An 18,545-nucleotide genomic window follows, 5' to 3' on the forward strand; every position below is an offset into this window, starting at 1 on the left:
GGAAATTGCTTATTAAGTATGCATGTACTAATGGAAAATAGAGAGAAATCAGATCACGTATGCATGGATAATGAACAATAGAGAGAAACAACTTTTACTGGGATGTTAGAGCACGAGGAAAAGGGAGTTGGACTTGGCACAAGCTCTTAAGGCTCCGAAGTACGACCAGGGATTTTCTACGATGTTGTCTGGGGAATGGTAAAACTTGTAGCTTCTGGATGGACTCTTGGTTGCCTGAAGGCCCACTAATTTTCACAATCGGAGAAGGTGGTCCTCGACAACTAGGTATACCGAGGTCAGTTCTGGTCAGGGATGCTTGTAATGAGGATGGTTGGCTCATATCTCCGGCTAGATCGCAGGGTGTTGAAACTCTTTAGGTAGCGCTAACAACTATGCATCTTCCTTCATCCTCTGCTCGGGAAGACAGCTTTTACTGGTCTCCTCATTACTCCTCCGAGGATCACCGATCCTTTACGACGACAAGAGCTTGGAAGCTTCTATATGGCTCATCCCCACGAGTACCATGGAGCAAGGTAATTGATCTGGTTCAAAAAATGTGTACCAAAACACGCTTTTCTTTCTTGGTTGGTGGCAAGAAACAGGCTGTCGACTCGGGACAGAATGCTACGGTGGGGTCTGAATGTTCCAGAGTGATGTTTATTATGCGACTCGGAGCATGAGACGGTGGATCATCTCTTCTTCAGCTGCAGCTACTCAATCGCGATCTGGTCTTCACTACTACGATATTCAACACTTCAAGTAACACCTCAAACAACTTTCTTGGGATGGATTGATTGGGTCGGGAAATGTTCAGATGAAAGATGCTCGAGTCTTATGATTATGTTGATATTTCAATGTGCTATTTATAACATTTGGAGAGAAAGGAATATCCGGTTACATGATTCTCAATCTAGTCGGTGGAGATTCTCGTCAAGGAGGTCCTGACACAAACTAGGAGGCGTCTCACTTCGATAAGGAAGGAATGGGGTTGCTTACACCACAACAACTCGCTGCTATCGATATGGTTCCGAATGTTTGAGAGGTTCTAGTTCGTTGCTAGACTCTTATTATCCTGGAGAATACTGATTTTGTTTGTTTTATGTACTGAAAACCTATGACTGGGGATGATCATGAAGTGTGACACTCCTTTGTAATTTTTGTTTTCCAGATTTATAATATTTACGTTTTAACAAAAAAAAAACAATAAAAAGAAACCGTTATGTTTATATATATATATATATATATATTTGATAGACCACGATATGTTTTAAACGGTGTTTAACTATGAAGTGATACTTTTAAATCTTGCATAGTTAGATTAATATTCATTCGTCTTTGGATCAACGTATAAAATTGTAAAGGGTTGAATTCAAGGATTGTTCCATTTCAGGATAGGATTCAAACTTTGACTTCTAATTAAGAGACGAAGATAATGAACCATCTATTATTGAAACTTTAAATATGAATAAAAGTGCAATTTGTTTGTAACGAGAGGGTCGAAAAAAACAAACAAACGATTTCCAATAGATTTCTCCAACAGAGTCCGTTGAGAATTTTTCAACAATTTTTCAACACATTTCAGCTGAATTGAGCAAATTTCAATCGAAAATTTTAAACGTATTTCAATTGGAAAATTTAGTCAAAATTCCTAACAGAATTTTAGTTGAAAATTTCAACTGATTTAGGTTGAAATTCTAACATATTTCAAATAAAATTTTGGGATAGAATTTTAAAAAATTCAGTTGGAAAGTTTAACTAATTTCAGTTGGATAATTCAAATGAAGATCCCTACTAGGATTTCAAGAATTTTAGTTGAAAATTTTCAACAAATTTCAGTTGAAAATTTCAACGTATTTCAATTGAAAATTCCGGTTAAAAATTTTTCAACTAAATTTCAATGGATTTTAGTTTGAAAACTTCTGTTGAAAATTTCCAATATATTTTAATTGAAAAAATCGGTTAAAAATTTGTAATGTAGTTTCAATCAGATTTTGATTAGAAATTTCAACGGATTTCAATTGAAAAATCCGACACAAAATTTCCAACGAATTTCGGTTGAAAGTTTCAGTTAAAAAAAAAATCAATAGAATGTCAACGGATTTCGTTTGAAAATACCATTTCAAAAACTATAGACATGTATATATTTTTATTTATACACATAAACATGTGTATACATGCATATATGTATATATTTGTTTAATCATTGTTATGTATAAACATGTATATATTGTGTATATATATGTGTATTTATATATTTGTTTATATATACTTATGTATGTAAGGTGAGAGTAATGATGTTTTTTGGGTTTTCTTTTGTTTGATTTGTGTTCTCTCTTAACTCTCTCTTAACTCTCTCCAATGAGTCAAGGAAAAAATGGATACAAATGTTTATTTCACCAATAGTTGATGTGTTTTTGGCTTATCTTAATGTTCTATATGTTGATGTCTCTCAATAGCTTCAATTTTTTTTTTTTGGATATCCGAGTGTATGAACCAAACTTCAGACTAATTTCGAGATCGGTGACCAGCCATGTAATTTGAAATATACACCAGCTCTCTAAACTTGAGGTCCGAATTCAGGACAAGACAAATGATTTGCATCTCCATTTCACCGGTTGAACTATCCAAATTTGGATCAATACCTTCAACTTTCTTTACCAGTGGAATATATTGTTTTTTTTATAAATGGTGAATTTATAAATAAATAAATAAAATCTACAAATGAACCGACATAGCCTAGTTAATAATACAAAAAAATGATTCCATCTTTTTCGATAAACATTGCACTACACGTCAAAGTGATTATGATTCCCTAGTGATGAAAAACCAGTCATCCAATAACGGATTGCCATTTCAAACATTTGGAGGTTGCGTTGACAAATATAATTACGTACTATACTGTTTTTTCCACACCCACTCTCCAAGGACTCCATTATATAGCGGGTTGTGTATAATCATTTTGGAGATTAATTTTGATTTTTTTGTGGACGTTTTTGAAATACTAGGAAGTATTTGAAAATTACAGTTTGAAGAACAATAATGTGTTTATGAGATACATTTTGACGTCGAAATTTAAAGATTGTATAACCTCATATATGTATTGTTTTGTATGAGCTTGCCAAGAGAATTATGAAAAATTTACATAATATGAAGGTTTAAACTTAGATAACCTACATTGAAATTCAATTTAGAAATTATACTTCTAATAGAATTAAAAATTCACACGAAGATTACATTACTTATTTAAACTTTTGTATCATCCATAATAAAGACAAACATAATTTTATAGATTTTTTTACACCAGTCATCAAAAAATAATTGTGTTCATCATTTCTAATCGACTAACAAATGTGATGAATACAATAATTGTGTTAATCATTTCGAATCAACTAACAAATGTGATGAATACAATAATTGTGTTAATCATTTCGAATCAAATTTCTACAACTTTCAATTGGAAAATTCAGTTGTATGCACAAAGTTTGCATAAGAATATATTTGTAACCCGAATAATTTGCCCATCATTATGCACATGGTATACATGAAAGTCAGCAAAAGTAGAAGTGATTCTTATATTGCATATTGAGTCTCATATATTATAAACCGAATCAAATGTCACAACCGGTCTTAATTATAATATAATAACTACACTAGGTAAGTGTTTCCTAAATTCATTGTACGGACATTTTTATACTATATGTGGAGCAAACATCGAGTCGTATATATGTCCACTTTCGAAAATAAACTTTGGTATATTGAATGCATAATATTGGACGTGCAAACTGTTTTCGCCAATTCGTAAAGGGGTTATAAAGTAGAGAAGTCGTTAAAACATTTTATTAAGGATGAGTGCAAGTTACATTATTTAGCTTCGTCTAACCTCAGCATACATGCACCCACTCACACGATTAGGTGTGATGACTAACACAAACTCAACTCAACACCGAATTCGAAACCCTAGAAACCCTTGAAATCGCTCGCAGATGCATGCATGCACGTGCATTCCCGTTTCGGGTTTAGTAAGCGGTAGCCTGGAACTGGCATTGTCCGACAGGGATGTTGCAGATGTTGGGCAAGTTCCTAGCAGCTTGGAACATCTGTCTCACCTGCTGCGGCTGGTGCTGTCCCTGGTACCTCACCTGTTGAGCCGCGTGCCTTATCACTGGGCACACGCACATGCGGTCAACTTGGCGCAGCTCGTTGCAGCACTGTCGGAGGGCTGGCGGCCTCTGGTTCACGTCGTCGTCTTCGGTCACGAGCTCGATGTCATCGTCGGCCCAGCCACCGCCGCGTTGGGCGCGTCGGCGGATCCATTGTTGGCAAGCCCTGAGCTGCTGTTGCTGCTGGAACTCCCTCTGGCAGCGTCCTTGTGGGCCCCTCTGGTTCACGTCGTCTTCGTCGAACTCAACCACCGTGCGGTAGATGGAGGCGTTAGACAGGACGAGGAAGAGGGCAAAAGTTGCCAAGAGGACTATGAGCTTCGCCATGTTTGTATAGATGTTAGTATATATATATATGTATATCTATACAAACATGGCGAAGCTCATAGTCCTCTTGGCAACTTTTGCCCTCTTCCTCGTCCGTTAGTATATATATATATGTATATCTATACAAACATGGCGAAGCTCATAGTCCTCTTGGCAACTTTTGCCCTCTTCCTCGTCCTGTCTAACGCCTCCATCTACCGCACGGTGGTTGAGTTCGACGAAGACGACGTGAACCAGAGGGGCCCACAAGGACGCTGCCAGAGGGAGTTCCAGCAGCAACAGCAGCTCAGGGCTTGCCAACAATGGATCCGCCGACGTGCCCAACGCGGCGGGGGCTCAGATGTTCCAAGCTGCTAGGAACTTGCCCAACATCTGCAACATCCCTGTCGGACAATGCCAGTTCCAGGCTACCCCTTACTAAACCTGAAACCGGCACGTACGTGCATGCATGCATGTTTCAAGGGTTTTGAATTCGGCGTGGAGTTGAGTCGTCACACCTAATCGTGTGAGTGGGTGCATGTATGCTGAGGTTAGAAGCAAAATAATGTAACTTGCACTCATCCTTAATAAAACGTTTTAACGTCTTCTCTACTTTCTAATCCCATTACGAATTAATTATGCATTCAGTATAACAAAATTTATTTTCGAAAGTGGACATATATACGACTTGATGTTTGCTCCACATATATTGTTCAAGTGAACAATTAATATAGTTAAGTTCGTTTGACAATTATATTTCATAGATAATCATAATTTATATATATGAATATCTAATATAGTTTATAAGAAATTATAGTTTATTATTTTAATATTTTTTTATTATAAAATGATTAATTTTCTGTTTTTGCATCTTTACTGATTTTAATGGTGATATGCGTGATACAAAGCAGAAGCCGTTATATGATTATTAATCTGTAATCAAGTAATTAATAAGAGAGAATCTCCTCCTAGTATTTGTTGGAGCAATCTTTTGGCTACTTGTGTCTTTGGAGTTAAAAAAACGGAAAATGTGAATCTTCTTTTATCTTCATTAATCTGACGTGGCAAGACGTTTTTTTTTAATATCTTTGGACTACTTTTGTTTCTATTTATTATAAAAAGAAATAAATCAAATTAAGACAAATCGTGCCAACAAAATCATATGAGAATCTTTAGAACATTTCAAAGAGAGTACGTACAAGAGAGTGTTGAGGAAGACGAAGGAACGAACATCAAGCCAAGACTCGAAGAGCCAAACTTGGCAATCTCATGACGGTAACTCTCGGTAACTTCAGCTGCAAGAAACTAGAAGACAAGACATATTGGAGCATGATTCACGTAATGGTCATAAGGAGAATTAAGGAGCAATTAGCTGAAGTAAACGTTGGCACATAAAGGAATGAATCATGGAAATCAACATGAGAATGGAATCTTTCCATTCTCCTAGCACGTACTTAACATATTTGTATGTACAAATCTTTACTTTCCTTTTACTCTATTTTCTTCTCTTTCAATATAGGTGTGAATCTCCATTGTACAGATATTAACGTAGAATAAACAATTCAAGTATTCTTTTCTGGTCTCTTCTTGTCTACGTTGATTAACTTCAAGCCGACGGCTGATTTGGTTGTTCTTCCAGCTGATTTCGGTCCTTGTAATCATTTCCCATTGAGAACTTCACATGGTATCAGAGCCTGGTTGGCTAAGAATACCGAAATCCCTTCAAACAGATCTATCTTAAACCCCCAAATCAGATTCCTTTCGTCTTTTCGCCTCAAGCAATGGAGAACGTTGCCGCGAAGCTTATCCTTGTCACCTTAACGGGAGAGAACTACTTTTATTGGTCGAAAGCAGCTAAGGCCGTCCTTAAAAGTCGTGGCCTTTGGGATCATATCACCAAAACGCAAGCCACAGACTCGGACGAGAATCAAGCGACAGATGCTGAAACCGACGTTGAACAGACTGCAAACGCTGAAACTATTGCACGTCAAATTGCCGAGAACAACAAGTGGGTTCAAGAGGACAGCCTTGCCTTGGCAATTCTCCAAAGCTCCTTGGACTCCAATATCCTCAAGTCGTTCATAGCACCGGAAACGGCAAAGGAGCTGTGGGAAGCATTACAAAATGTGTACGGTAATGTGACGAACCTATGTCGCATATTTGAACTTAAGAAAAGGATGTTTACCTTGCAGCAGAACGGTAAGTCGTTCAACGTCATCCACGGAGAATTTAGTGCATTGTGGACTGAATTGGAAGAGTTACGCCCACCCACGGTGAATCTCAAAGCTTTCAAGGATAGGTTGGAGGAAGACAAAGTATTCTCTATTCTCCTCACCTTGGATGGATCGTACAATGACTTGATATACCACATACTCCGCCAAGACCGTCTGCCCAAATATGACGAGGTATGCATGATGTTAAAAAGAGAAGAAGCTGGACGTAACCTTTTTGCAGGGCCTAGCGAGATGGCACACTTCCGCAGAGGTCCAGGTCCGTATTATCCAAGTCACTCGAACCGTCGTGAACGAAGCCGTGATTCTGATCATGCTCGTGAACGTGATGGAGACCGACGAGGGCTGATGTGCGATCACTGCAAGCGATCCGGTCATGTGCGTGACAAGTGCTGGGTTCTTCACCCGCATCTCAAGCCGGCTAGGTACCGTGATGCTCCACACAACCGAGGACAAGCAATGACGGCAGCAAACACAATGAGTTTCACCTCGGATGAAATCCAAGGATTTAAACAACTCCTCCTTGCCATGAAAGACAAGGAGTCCGGTAACATCTCTTCCTGCACTAAATTACTTCGAAAATCACTTATTATTGATTCAGGTGCAACAAGTCATATGATTAGTGACTCAGAACTATTACGTAACATTAAGTATTTAAAAGGATCAGTATCAGTAGCTAATGGAAAGCATGTACCCATTCTTGGCCAAGGTGATTTATGTGTGTTCGATAAAACTGTTCCGGCCTATCAAGTTCCAGATTTTAAAACCAACTTGCTTTCAATTCCAGCACTTACTCAACAAATAGATTGCTCGGTTATTTTCGATTCTAACAAGGTTGTCTTTCAGGATACTAAAACCGGAACTACTCTTGGAAACGGCTTCAAAAAGGACAACCTATATCTCCTTGAAGAGCCTAGTTTTTCTTCCGAATTTGCTTTCTCTTCCATATGGCATGCAAGACTTGGACATCCCCATCACAAAGTGCTAAAGATGCTTGTTCCTAATTCAAGTTTCGATAACACTTTTTGTGAGGCTTGTGTCTTAGGCAAACATTGTCATAGTGTTTTTCCAAATTCTACTACTACGTATGAACATTGCTTTGATTTGGTACACTCGGATGTTTGGACATCTCCCGTATTTTCTCGGGATCAAAATAAGTATTTTGTTTCGTTTATTGATGAAAAATCCAAGTACACATGGATTTATCTTCTTCCAAACAAAAGTGGTGTATTTGATGTTTTTAAACGTTTCTTTGCCTATGTCTCTAACCATTTTGAGTGCAAGGTCAAGACGTTAAGAACGGATAGCGGAGGAGAATATATGAGTAAACAATTTGCAGATTTCTTGGCCTCCAATGGTGTCGTTCACCAAAGATCATGCCCATATACGCCTCAACAAAACGGTGTAGCCGAACGCAAAAACCGACATTTGATCGAAGTGGCCCGAACACTCCTTCTTCACCGAAATGTGCCTAAGTCTTATTGGGGAGATGCTGTCACACTTGCATGCTACATCATTAATCGATTACCGACGAAAGTGTTGAACGATAAATCTCCATTCGAGGTATTGCACAAATCTCAAGATTCGATTTCACACTTACGAGTTTTTGGATGTGTGTGCTACCCTTTGATTGCAGATGGCTCACGGACCAAGTTAGATCCGAAAAGTACGAAATGTATTTTTCTTGGCTACCCATCAACCCAAAAAGGGTATAAGTGTTATCATCCTACTAGCCGACATTTGTATATTTCAAGGGATGTCATCTTTGAAGAGGACCAACCTTACTTCCTGAACAAGCAACGAGAAACCTTAGATAATTTGTCCCTGGCATCGCCTAATTTTCAAATATCAGCACGTCATCTTCTGGAGCTCGCCCGTGAAACAACAAACAACCCTCCCATGAGTTATGAGCAAAACAAGGAGTCAAATATGGATTCCCTTGCTATCGTGTCACAACCAGAAGATGCAAGCAACCAACAAAGGGAACTCAATCTCTCTCCACCAGGTAACTTTGACTTTCTGCAGGAAATGGACATCCAGGAAAATCAAACTCGAACGACAGCGGAATCAGAAGAAAACTCAGACCATGTTCGAGCCGCCGCAGAATCTGAAGCTGTGCCGGAATTGATTCGCCATGTACCAGAATCAGGCCCAGCTCAAATCACCACCGAACTCGATCATGGAGGTCCCGTCGAATTACAAGACTATATGCTGGCTCGTGACAGACAACGCCGCAACATTCAAACCCCCGCACGATACAGAGAACATGCATCCCACACACAGGAGGTCTCTCGATCGGACAAAACACAGGGAGAACAACACCTTAATGTCTATACGGTTAAATATCCTATACAAAATTGTTATTCTATTGATCATTTACCCACTAATCAGTAAAATCGATCAGGGGACAGAACCATCCACATTTGATGAGGCAAACCAACACCAAGTTTGGAGGGATGCCATGCAAGAAGAAATCGACGCTCTCGAACGAAACAAAACTTGGACAGTCACGACCTTACCCAAAGACTGGAAGCAAATGGATTTATAAAATCAAATACAAGAGCAACGGGGACATAGAACGTTACAAAGCGCGATTAGTCGCAAAAGGGTTCACTCAAACATACGGAGAGGACTATACAGACACATTCGCTCCCGTTGCTAACCTTAAATCATTTCGAGTCATTTTGTCTTTAGCAACTAACTTGTCTTGGGATTTGTGGCAGATGGACGTGAGAAACGCATTTTTACAGGGTGATTTGGAGGAGGACATTTACATGACACCACCTCCGAGCTTGAAAGAACGTCTTGGCAATGGAAAAGTTTGTAAATTACAGAAAGCCATATACGGATTAAAGCAATCCCCTAGAGCGTGGTATCACAAACTCCAATCGGCGCTCACATCCCAGGGATTTCATAGAAGTGAGGCCGATCACTCACTGTTCTTCCGCAACTCTGATGTCGGTAACATTGTCATCCTTGTATATGTCGACGATATCATTATTACCGGAAGTGACAATGCAGGGATCGTTCAGACGAAGGCTTTTCTGAAATGTACATTCGACATTAAGGATCTTGGGGAGCTTAAATATTTTCTTGGCATTGAAATTCTTCGAACACCTAACGGAATTTTTTTGTCGCAGCGCAAATATACACTTGATCTTCTAACTGACACAGGAAAACTCGGAGCAAAACCGGTGACCACACCTTTGGAGATAGCTTATAAGACTCAACGCGAGGGGGAATGTTTCATGGACATCACACTATATCGACGCGTTGTAGGTAAGTTAATATACTTAACCATCACGAGACCTGATATATGTTTTTCGGTGAATCAGGTAAGCCAGTGGATGCATGCTCCGACAACTCTACACTGGAATATGGTGAATCGGATACTGCGATACTTGAAAGGAAGTCCAAGCAAAGGGATATGGCTACAATGCAATAAGGACACGGGAATTGTAGGATATTGCGACGCGGATTGGGCTGGAGACACTATAGACCGAAAATCTACAACGGGTTTCTGCACATTCGTTGGAGGAAACCTTGTTACTTGGAAGAGCAAAAAACAATCGGTGGTGGCGCAATCAAGTGCTGAGGCAGAATACAGAGCAATGGCCAATACGACGTGTGAACTTGTATGGCTGAAAAACTTGTTGGAAGATCTCGGCATCACTAATCCGCACCCGATGCCACTTCACTGTGACAATCAAGCGGCGATGCACATTGCGGCGAACTCAGTATTTCACGAGAGGACAAAACATATCGAAGTGGATTGTCATCTCATACGGGAGAAGATCGACAAAGGAATCATCACCACGGTCTACACCAAAAGCTCAGAACAACTCGCCGACATACTCACTAAAGCTACCACGTCACACGTTCTCAACAAACTCCTCGGAAAGATTGGCCTTGTCGATAATCGACGACCAATCTTGAGGGGGAATGTTGAGGAAGACGAAGGAACGAACATCAAGCCAAGACTCGAAGAGCCAAACTTGGAAATCTCATGACGGTAACTCTCGGTAACTTCAGCTGCAAGAAACTAGAAGACAAGACATATTGGAGCATGATTCACGTAATGGTCATAAGGAGAATTAAGGAGCAATTAGCTGAAGTAAACGTTGGCACATAAAGGAATGAATCATGGAAATCAACATGAGAATGGAATCTTTCCATTCTCCTAGCACGTACTTAACATATTTGTATGTACAAATCTTTACTTTCCTTTTACTCTATTTACTTAACATAACCGTGTGAATCTCCATTGTACAGACATTAACGTAGAATAAACAATTCAAGTATTCTTTTCTGGTCTCTTCTTGTCTACGTTGATTAACTTCAAGCCGACGGCTGATTTGGTTGTTCTTCCAGCTGATTTCGGTCCTTGTAATCATTTCCCATTGAGAACTTCACAGAGAGACACTGAAAATTGAAAGGGCAACACGCCAAGCACGTCGGACACATGCAATGAGAGAGTGCCAAACCACGAATGATGCAGGTTGTAATAAAACTATATATCGAATTATAAAAATAAAAAAGAATAGTATATAAAGAGATGCAAAAGCAAATCAAGAAATCAAGAAAAGAAAGAGAATAAGAATGGGAACGCCAACAATGGCTCTCATGGCATACGCGTTGGTGGTTAGCGCGGTGGCAGTGGCTGTGGCCTCTTATGAACCGTACGTCTACGCTTCTCCACCGCCACCAACAACAACATACTCGTCTCCATCTCACAAAAACAAATCTCCTTACTACTACAAATCACCACCGTCTCCTCTAAAATACAGAAGAGACGGTCCTAAATACAAGCCTCATCCTAAACAATACGTTTACAAATCTCCACCACCTCCTCCTTATTACTCACCTTCTCCAAAACCCGAGTACAAATCTCCACCACCTCTATACATCTATAACTCTCCCCCGCCTCCGCCCTACTATTCTCCATCTCCAAAACCTGAGTACAAGTCTCCACCACCACCGTACGTTTACACTTCTCCTCCACCTCCGCCATACTACTCTCCATCTCCCAAATCTGAGTACAAGTCCCCACCACCACCGTATGTTTACACTTCTCCCCCACCTCCTCCATACTACTCTCCATCTCCAAAACCTTAGTACAAGTCTCCACCACCACCGTATGTTTACAGTTCTCCTCCACCTCCGCCATACTACTCTCCTTCTCCAAAACCTGAGTACAAGTCTCCACCACCGCCGTATGTTTATAGTTCTCCTCCACCTCCGCCGTACTACTCTCCTTCTCCAAAACCTGAGTACAAGTCTCCACCACCGCCATACGTTTACACTTCTCCCCCACCTCCGCCATAGTACTCTCCCTCTCCAAAACCCGAGTACAAGTCTCCACCACCACCGTATGTTTACAGTTCTCCTCCACCTCCGCCATACTATTCTCCCTCTCCAAAACCCGAGTACAAGTCTCCACCACCGCCATACCTTTACACTTCTCCCCCACCTTCGCCATACTATTCTCCTTCTCCAAAACCTGAGTACAAGTCTCCTCCACCACCGTATGTTTATAGTTCTCCTCCACCTCCGCCATACTACTCTCCCTCTCCAAAACCGAAGTATAAGTCTCTACCACCACCGTACATTTACAGCTCTCCCCCACCTCCACCATACTACTCTCCATCTCCCAAATCCGAGTACAAGTCTCCCCCACCACCGTATGTTTACAGTTCTCCTCCACCTCCGCCATACTACTCTCCTTCTCCAAAACCTGAGTACAAGTCTCTACCACCACCGTATGTTTACAGTTCTCCTCCACCTCCGCCATACTACTCTCCCTCTCCAAAACCCGAGTACAAGTCTCCACCACCGCCATACGTTTACATTTCTCCCCCACCTCCGCCATACTATTCTCCTTCTCCAAAACCTGTGTACAAATAAGCACCACCACCATATGTTAAAAGCGTTGTATACCTCCTTCGACGTATTATTCTCCATCTCGATGTCTTGCACGCAAGTCTCCATCAGATTCCTATATTGAAGTTGGGTAATATTTTTCTTTTCAACTAAATACATATCTAAATTTTTGTTTTCAACAATTTCTTATTTCACTTTTGGTTCTTTTGACACGTGATGTTTGATATTGTTATGTTAAGTTGATCACCACTTGCATGGAGTATTTGTATTCCTCCATCTATATGTATTAATAAAATTGTTCACATTTATTTATCAAACATTGTCTTCTATACATTTATTTTTATTGATTGAAAAATAAAAGTCTTGTTCGGTTTGGACATCAATGACACTAGTAACATGTGAAAACGAATGATATCGCAAGGGGTGACGTAGAAACATTTTTTTTATTTTCAAAATATAATAAAAATCTCCAAAAAAATTTATACATAACCATTAAGATCGATTATATATTTCATTCCAAAGAGGCGAGTTTGGAAAGACAGTGGAAATGAGAATTCACTCACAATTCAGAAAACTCTAAAAAATCTAAACTTTCAAAACGGTTCTACAATACCAAAATTAGACAGACTATATACCATATTTTTTAAAGAAAAGTTGAGGCCTTTTGGGAAGACACCAACAAATAAAAAATGAAGATGTGTCATTTATAATATGCGGTTGGAAAAGAAACATCTTTTATTATCGTCATCCTCGTATATTAAAGAAAAAATGACATTTTCCTATATGTATTTTATCAAATGTGACATTTTCATACATAAATTTTTAATTTGATAATAGATTACATTATATTTTTAAAAATATCAAATGTCTACACAAAATCTTGGAACCATTACCAATTTTTATCACAACTAAAACGCCGTTAAATATTAATGAATTCTTTTTAAAATTCTACTAGCCTAGCTATCCACTTCATTTTATTTTGTCAGAAATAATATTATAATTTAAAAAAGTAAAATTGAGTAAAAAAAATCATAACCCCAGATTGATTTAGAGATTTTGTATACGACGCATCTCTTCCTCCTCTCTCTCTCTTCTTGTTGGGTTTGCCGAATCAATTAGTTTCAGGGGCATTTTAGAAATCTTCTGTTTGTTTTTGGGTAAACGTGTGTCCCAGACCTCGACCAAACTAATCTTGGAGGTAGGAGCAACCCATGTGATTAGAATATATGCTCCCTTTCCCGACTTGAAACTCGAACTCGGGAATTCTATTGTTTTTTTTTCATAATTCTTTCGAATTGTTTTCTTTGAAATTCAGAGGAAACACAACGACGACCACATCGTCGAGAACGACGTCAAGAGGAGGACCAGAGGTTCACTCTCTATCATCGACGAGCTGTTTTTGCTGTTCATACCCACGCACAGTGTCGTCTTCATCGTCCTCGGTGTTCACTTCCTCCAGCTCCAGTTTCTCGTCTTCGTCGTCGGCCTTCTTCACAAGCCTCCATAAGTACCACCATCACCATCACCATTCTGTGTCGGCATTCTAGAGTCTCCATTGGCCAATCTTCACGGCCAAGCTTCGGCGTCGTATGTCGAACAGTTTGAATAAGCATCGATCGGCACTGATGAATTCTCTAGTGAGAAATCGACAGCGTTGATACGTCCGTCATCTCACCAACTAAGGAGACAAATGACATTTCAGCTTGTCTGAGTCGGTTCTCGGTCATATCGTCGAAAATCATTGGATCGATTTATAGATACGATCAATCATATTTGTTCTTCTTTTTGAAACGGTCACAACGAAAATATTTCTGGTGTGGAAATGTACTAAGGATGACTGGTTTTGAAGCGAATGGAGTCTTGGATCTGTCCAGACGAGTCAAGACCGGCGAGATATAAGGTGGTGGAGTCGAGTCAACCGGGATCGAGTTTGGTGAACAACTAAATCGTGAAGTAGTTTTATTGGGTGAAAATGAGAAACACAAATGTGACGTGGATCTTTGACAAAAAAAAATGATGTGGTTATCCACGTCACTAGAACCGTAAATGAAATTTATTAAGATTTAACGTCGTTTGTGTTTATAATGGAAGACTATCAAATGAAGAAAAAAAAATCCCCAAGAATTTAAGTTCGTAATTAAAATTGAATAGAAGTTTACAGAGATTTTAGTAAAAATATCAAATATCTACTAAGTTGTTACCGATAAAATTGAGAGATTTTGGATAAGTAAAAATATGCGGAAATTTTCAAGTGAGAGCGAAGCAAAAAACTGTTGCGAAAGTTGAGGAGCATGGATTCAATTGAATCGAAATTTGAAAATATAAGCTCTATCGAAGAAATAATTTATCTCTCCCACTCGAGTCCGAGCCCTATCTTGGGTTACCATGATGCAGAACAAAGGACCATGCATTGATCTCTAACTAGACGGGTGAAGACCAGGACCTCTAACCAATGTGTAGAATCAACCTTGACACGAGTCTGAAAGAGCGTTGTAATCTAGACCTAACGTCGTGATTAGCAATCTTGGTATAAAGAATGCATCACAAACGGTTATCGATGTCCGTTTGATAAGTCGAGATGAACGCCACAAATAGAAATGCGATAAGTTCCAAAACTCAATTACCAAAAAAAAAGGAGAATACATCTCACAAAATGTATAAAAGTTTATTTTTTGATGCTACATTATGTTCTTTGTTCTATTTATAGGCTACTAGATTTTATGAAAGTTAAAAAAAACAACATAAATAAGTAAAGACTATGTATTGGTTCATTGGTTTTAATGCTCTACGATGATCTGTGATATGACATTTAGACTATGTATTGGTTCATTGGTTTATAAATGCATTACTTTTCCCGTTATATGATTGGCATGTTTGTTATGTTTCGGTAGATATCCATGAATCATTGCAGATGATTCTAAACTCTCTAGTCAGTTGTCATTGTGGGAACAGTGATGAATTAAGACCAACATGATATGTGATAGATGATGATGATCATATGCATTGGATGCAGATCACAATCATGGGTACTCGTTTGGAACGAGTGACTGGAAGACTCGCATGAGATTGTCATATGGACAAGAGTCATGACTTGAATCTCATACAGCGGTTCGTTCTTGGATCCTCAGACCTGAGATGTCTAGAGTATCTTATATGAGGAGTGGCGTGTATTGACTGCGTCAAACGTTGTCTTTAACCGGATGATTATAACGGCGTTGATCAGATACGTTCACGAATCATATGGAGATAGTAGACATGCAATATGAGACTTGTCACCTCCTTAACAGGAGAGATATCGCTGGTCCCTCGTGGAAATCAGACTGTGAAAATGCGTGGCCACGCTATAGATGAAGTTACATCTATTTTATCAGTCAATTTGCCAAGACGAGTAAGCGGTTGAACTTGAAGGGTGGCTAATACCATGCCCTTGTTCAACATATGACATCGTGAGACAAAGGATCTGAATTCGAGCTATTGCTGACTTTGTTAGATCACCTCTAACTCTATTCTAGGTGGGTCGTCATGGCGTCTTTCCAGAGGCGAGGCTAACCATGAGTTGTGGTTCGGGAAAGAGGTTCTGAAGCCACTACCACTTCGAATGGGCCTACAGGGTCACACACCAATAGGGATGGACTTATACGTGAAGAATACGAAGAATGGAAACGAGATTTGACCGAAACGAGCATGAAAAGGAGTTTTCAGTGCGTTGGTCGCTGGCTTTGTTAGATCATCTCTAACTCTATTCTAGGTGGGTAGTCATGGTTTCTTGCTAGAGGCTAACCATGACATGTGGTTCGGGGAAGAGTTTCTGAAGCCACTACCACTTCGAATGGGCCTACAGGGTCACACACCATTAGGGATGGATCACACGTGAAGAGAACGACGCGAGAAGGAACCACAGAACGAGCTGGAAGGGTTCTAGATGGCCAGACCGTCCGGTCCAGTCCTGGACCGGACGGTCCAGTTGTATTAGTCCATCCGTTCCGCTGAGGAACAGACCGACCGTTCCGCAAGTGCCAGACCGTCCGTTCTGCGTAGAGAGATGGACCGTCCGTTCCACGTAGGAGTCAGACCGTCCGGTCCAGACCTAGACCGGACGGTCCGACTTTTGGGAAAATTTTCTTTTTCGCGTTTTAGGGTTTAGGTAATCCTATTAATCATGGGAGCCGCCACAAACCCTAGGAAATTAGCCTAACACGTCCTAGACACATTCTAGAGCCTTGGAGAAGCTTTCTCTTGAGTTCTAAACTGAGGAATATCGAAACTAAGTCTAGGACATCGTTTTCTCTTCACAAATCCTAGCAGATACGTTCCAAAGTGTTGGAATTCATCCCGCCGGTGTGGATACGTGTAGAGGAGTTGTACTTTCAACTCTTGGTGATTAAAACAGGCCCTGGATCGATTGATACTTCCAGATCTTGATAGAACGAGGTAAGTACTCGAATCCCACGGTGATATACACGTTCTTTCGGGTTATTGCACAATTGGTTTTGTGTGACGTTTGACTAGGTTTAGATCTATTTCTTCCGCTGCATGAAACTTAGAAACCAAACCCTAGATCGATGAGATCGCATGCTAGAAACCCGAAGGATACCCAACAGTGGTATCAGAGCCTGGTTCTCTGTATATCGACGTGCCTGTTGCTTGTTTGCATGATTTTAATTGTTAAAGTGCATGTAAACAATAGATCTTTGTTTGTTTGCATGATTTTAATTGTTAGAATGCATGTAAACTATAGATCTCTGCATGTTTTCATGGTTTTAATGGTTAGAATGCATGTAAACATTAGATCTATGCGTGTTTGATGATTTTGATTGTTGAATGATGCATGGATGAGCGAGGGATCTTGGGAGGCTTGACGGTACGTCGAAACGGGGATGAAAACCCTAGTTTTCGGGACCCGAAACCGAGATCCGAAGTTTGTCCGTCGCGTGGACCGACCGGTCTAGAGTGTAGACCAATCGGTTTGCGCGTGACGGCGATTATTCCTTTTTAGGTCAAATTAGGTCAGACCGACCGGTCCAAGGGTTGGACCGACCGGTCTGGACCGATGACCATAAGAGGATTTTGGATCACATTCGTCAGACCGCCCATTCTGGTCTTCGGACCGATCAGTCTGGATCGGGTGGAACGTTCGGTCTTCGGGGTCGGTCTGCACTCGGTCTGAGAGACTGGACCGATCGGTCCAAAGGTTCGACCGAACGGTCTAGGACATTAGACAAGAGATCAGTCCGTTCAGTCCGAATAGGTCCAGACCGATCGGTCCAAAGGTTGGACCGACCGCTCTGGGTCTTGGACCAAGACCGAATATTTAAGAACGGTCTGAACTGGTCAGACTGATCGGTCCACAGGCTGGACCGGTCGGTCTGGACCTCAGACAATCCGAGATTCCAAAATTCAGGTTTTTGATCGAACAACCGTTGTGTCGGATCAATTATCAGAATTGGAATCAAAGCCTCACATAAGACCAAGCTCGATGACAATCCAGAATTCAGAATTTTGATTGTGCAATCGTTGTCTCGAATCAAATAACTGAATTAGGATCTTGAGAGGGTTCTGGTATCGAATCTAAGGCAAACAATTGTTGTTTGGCCAAGGGATTCTGTACATAGACGACTCAATCGAACTAAGAGTAGTTCAACTGAGTTGATCAGAACAACTTGACTGGAATGACTTGAATTCAGTCAAGGTATCCTGGTGTTCAAGCCAAATGAAGCCTCATGTTTAATCTCAAGCTATTAACGCCCATTAGTAGAGCAGTTGTCAAGGCCTCGATCGTCATGGTTACGGGTCATGCCCTAGCTGAGCGTACCTGACTATCTTGGTGAGGCAGTATGGAAAAATCGTTATTCTCATAGCTCAAATATGGTTGAGTTTGAATTGGGTTATCAAGTCGGACTTGGACCTGGTGGTAAGGATGGGATGAGGAACACGCAGAGATAGCGTATCACTATCCCATACTCATCTA

At 40.4% G+C, this 18,545-nt stretch overlaps 2 protein-coding genes across 2 annotated transcripts in view; one reads left to right on the top strand and one right to left on the bottom strand.

Moving 5' to 3' along the window:
- Positions 1–3,990: 3,990 nt before the first annotated feature.
- LOC104822213 (2S seed storage protein 5-like) lies at positions 3,991–4,496 on the bottom strand. Its single transcript, XM_010553352.1, has one exon. It carries the CDS (start codon positions 4,485–4,487, stop codon positions 4,017–4,019), a length of 471 nt encoding a protein of 156 aa, XP_010551654.1. The 5' UTR covers positions 4,488–4,496; the 3' UTR covers positions 3,991–4,016.
- Positions 4,497–11,311: 6,815 nt separating this feature from the next.
- Positions 11,312–18,545, top strand: part of LOC104822219 (extensin-2) — a 46,028-nt gene continuing 38,794 nt past the window's right edge. The window contains 1 exon segment of the mRNA XM_019203503.1: positions 11,312–12,378. Within this exon segment, the coding sequence (XP_019059048.1) occupies positions 11,312–12,378 (1,067 nt within the window).

Source organism: Tarenaya hassleriana, unplaced genomic scaffold, assembly GCF_000463585.1.
Source record: "Tarenaya hassleriana unplaced genomic scaffold, ASM46358v1 Cleome358, whole genome shotgun sequence".
Lineage (NCBI taxonomy): Eukaryota > Viridiplantae > Streptophyta > Magnoliopsida > Brassicales > Cleomaceae > Tarenaya > Tarenaya hassleriana.

Coding starts and splice junctions, on each gene's coding strand:
- LOC104822213 (XM_010553352.1), bottom strand. CDS start 4,487: ATGGCGAAGCTCATAGTCCTCTTGGCAACTTTTGCCCTCTTCCTCGTC.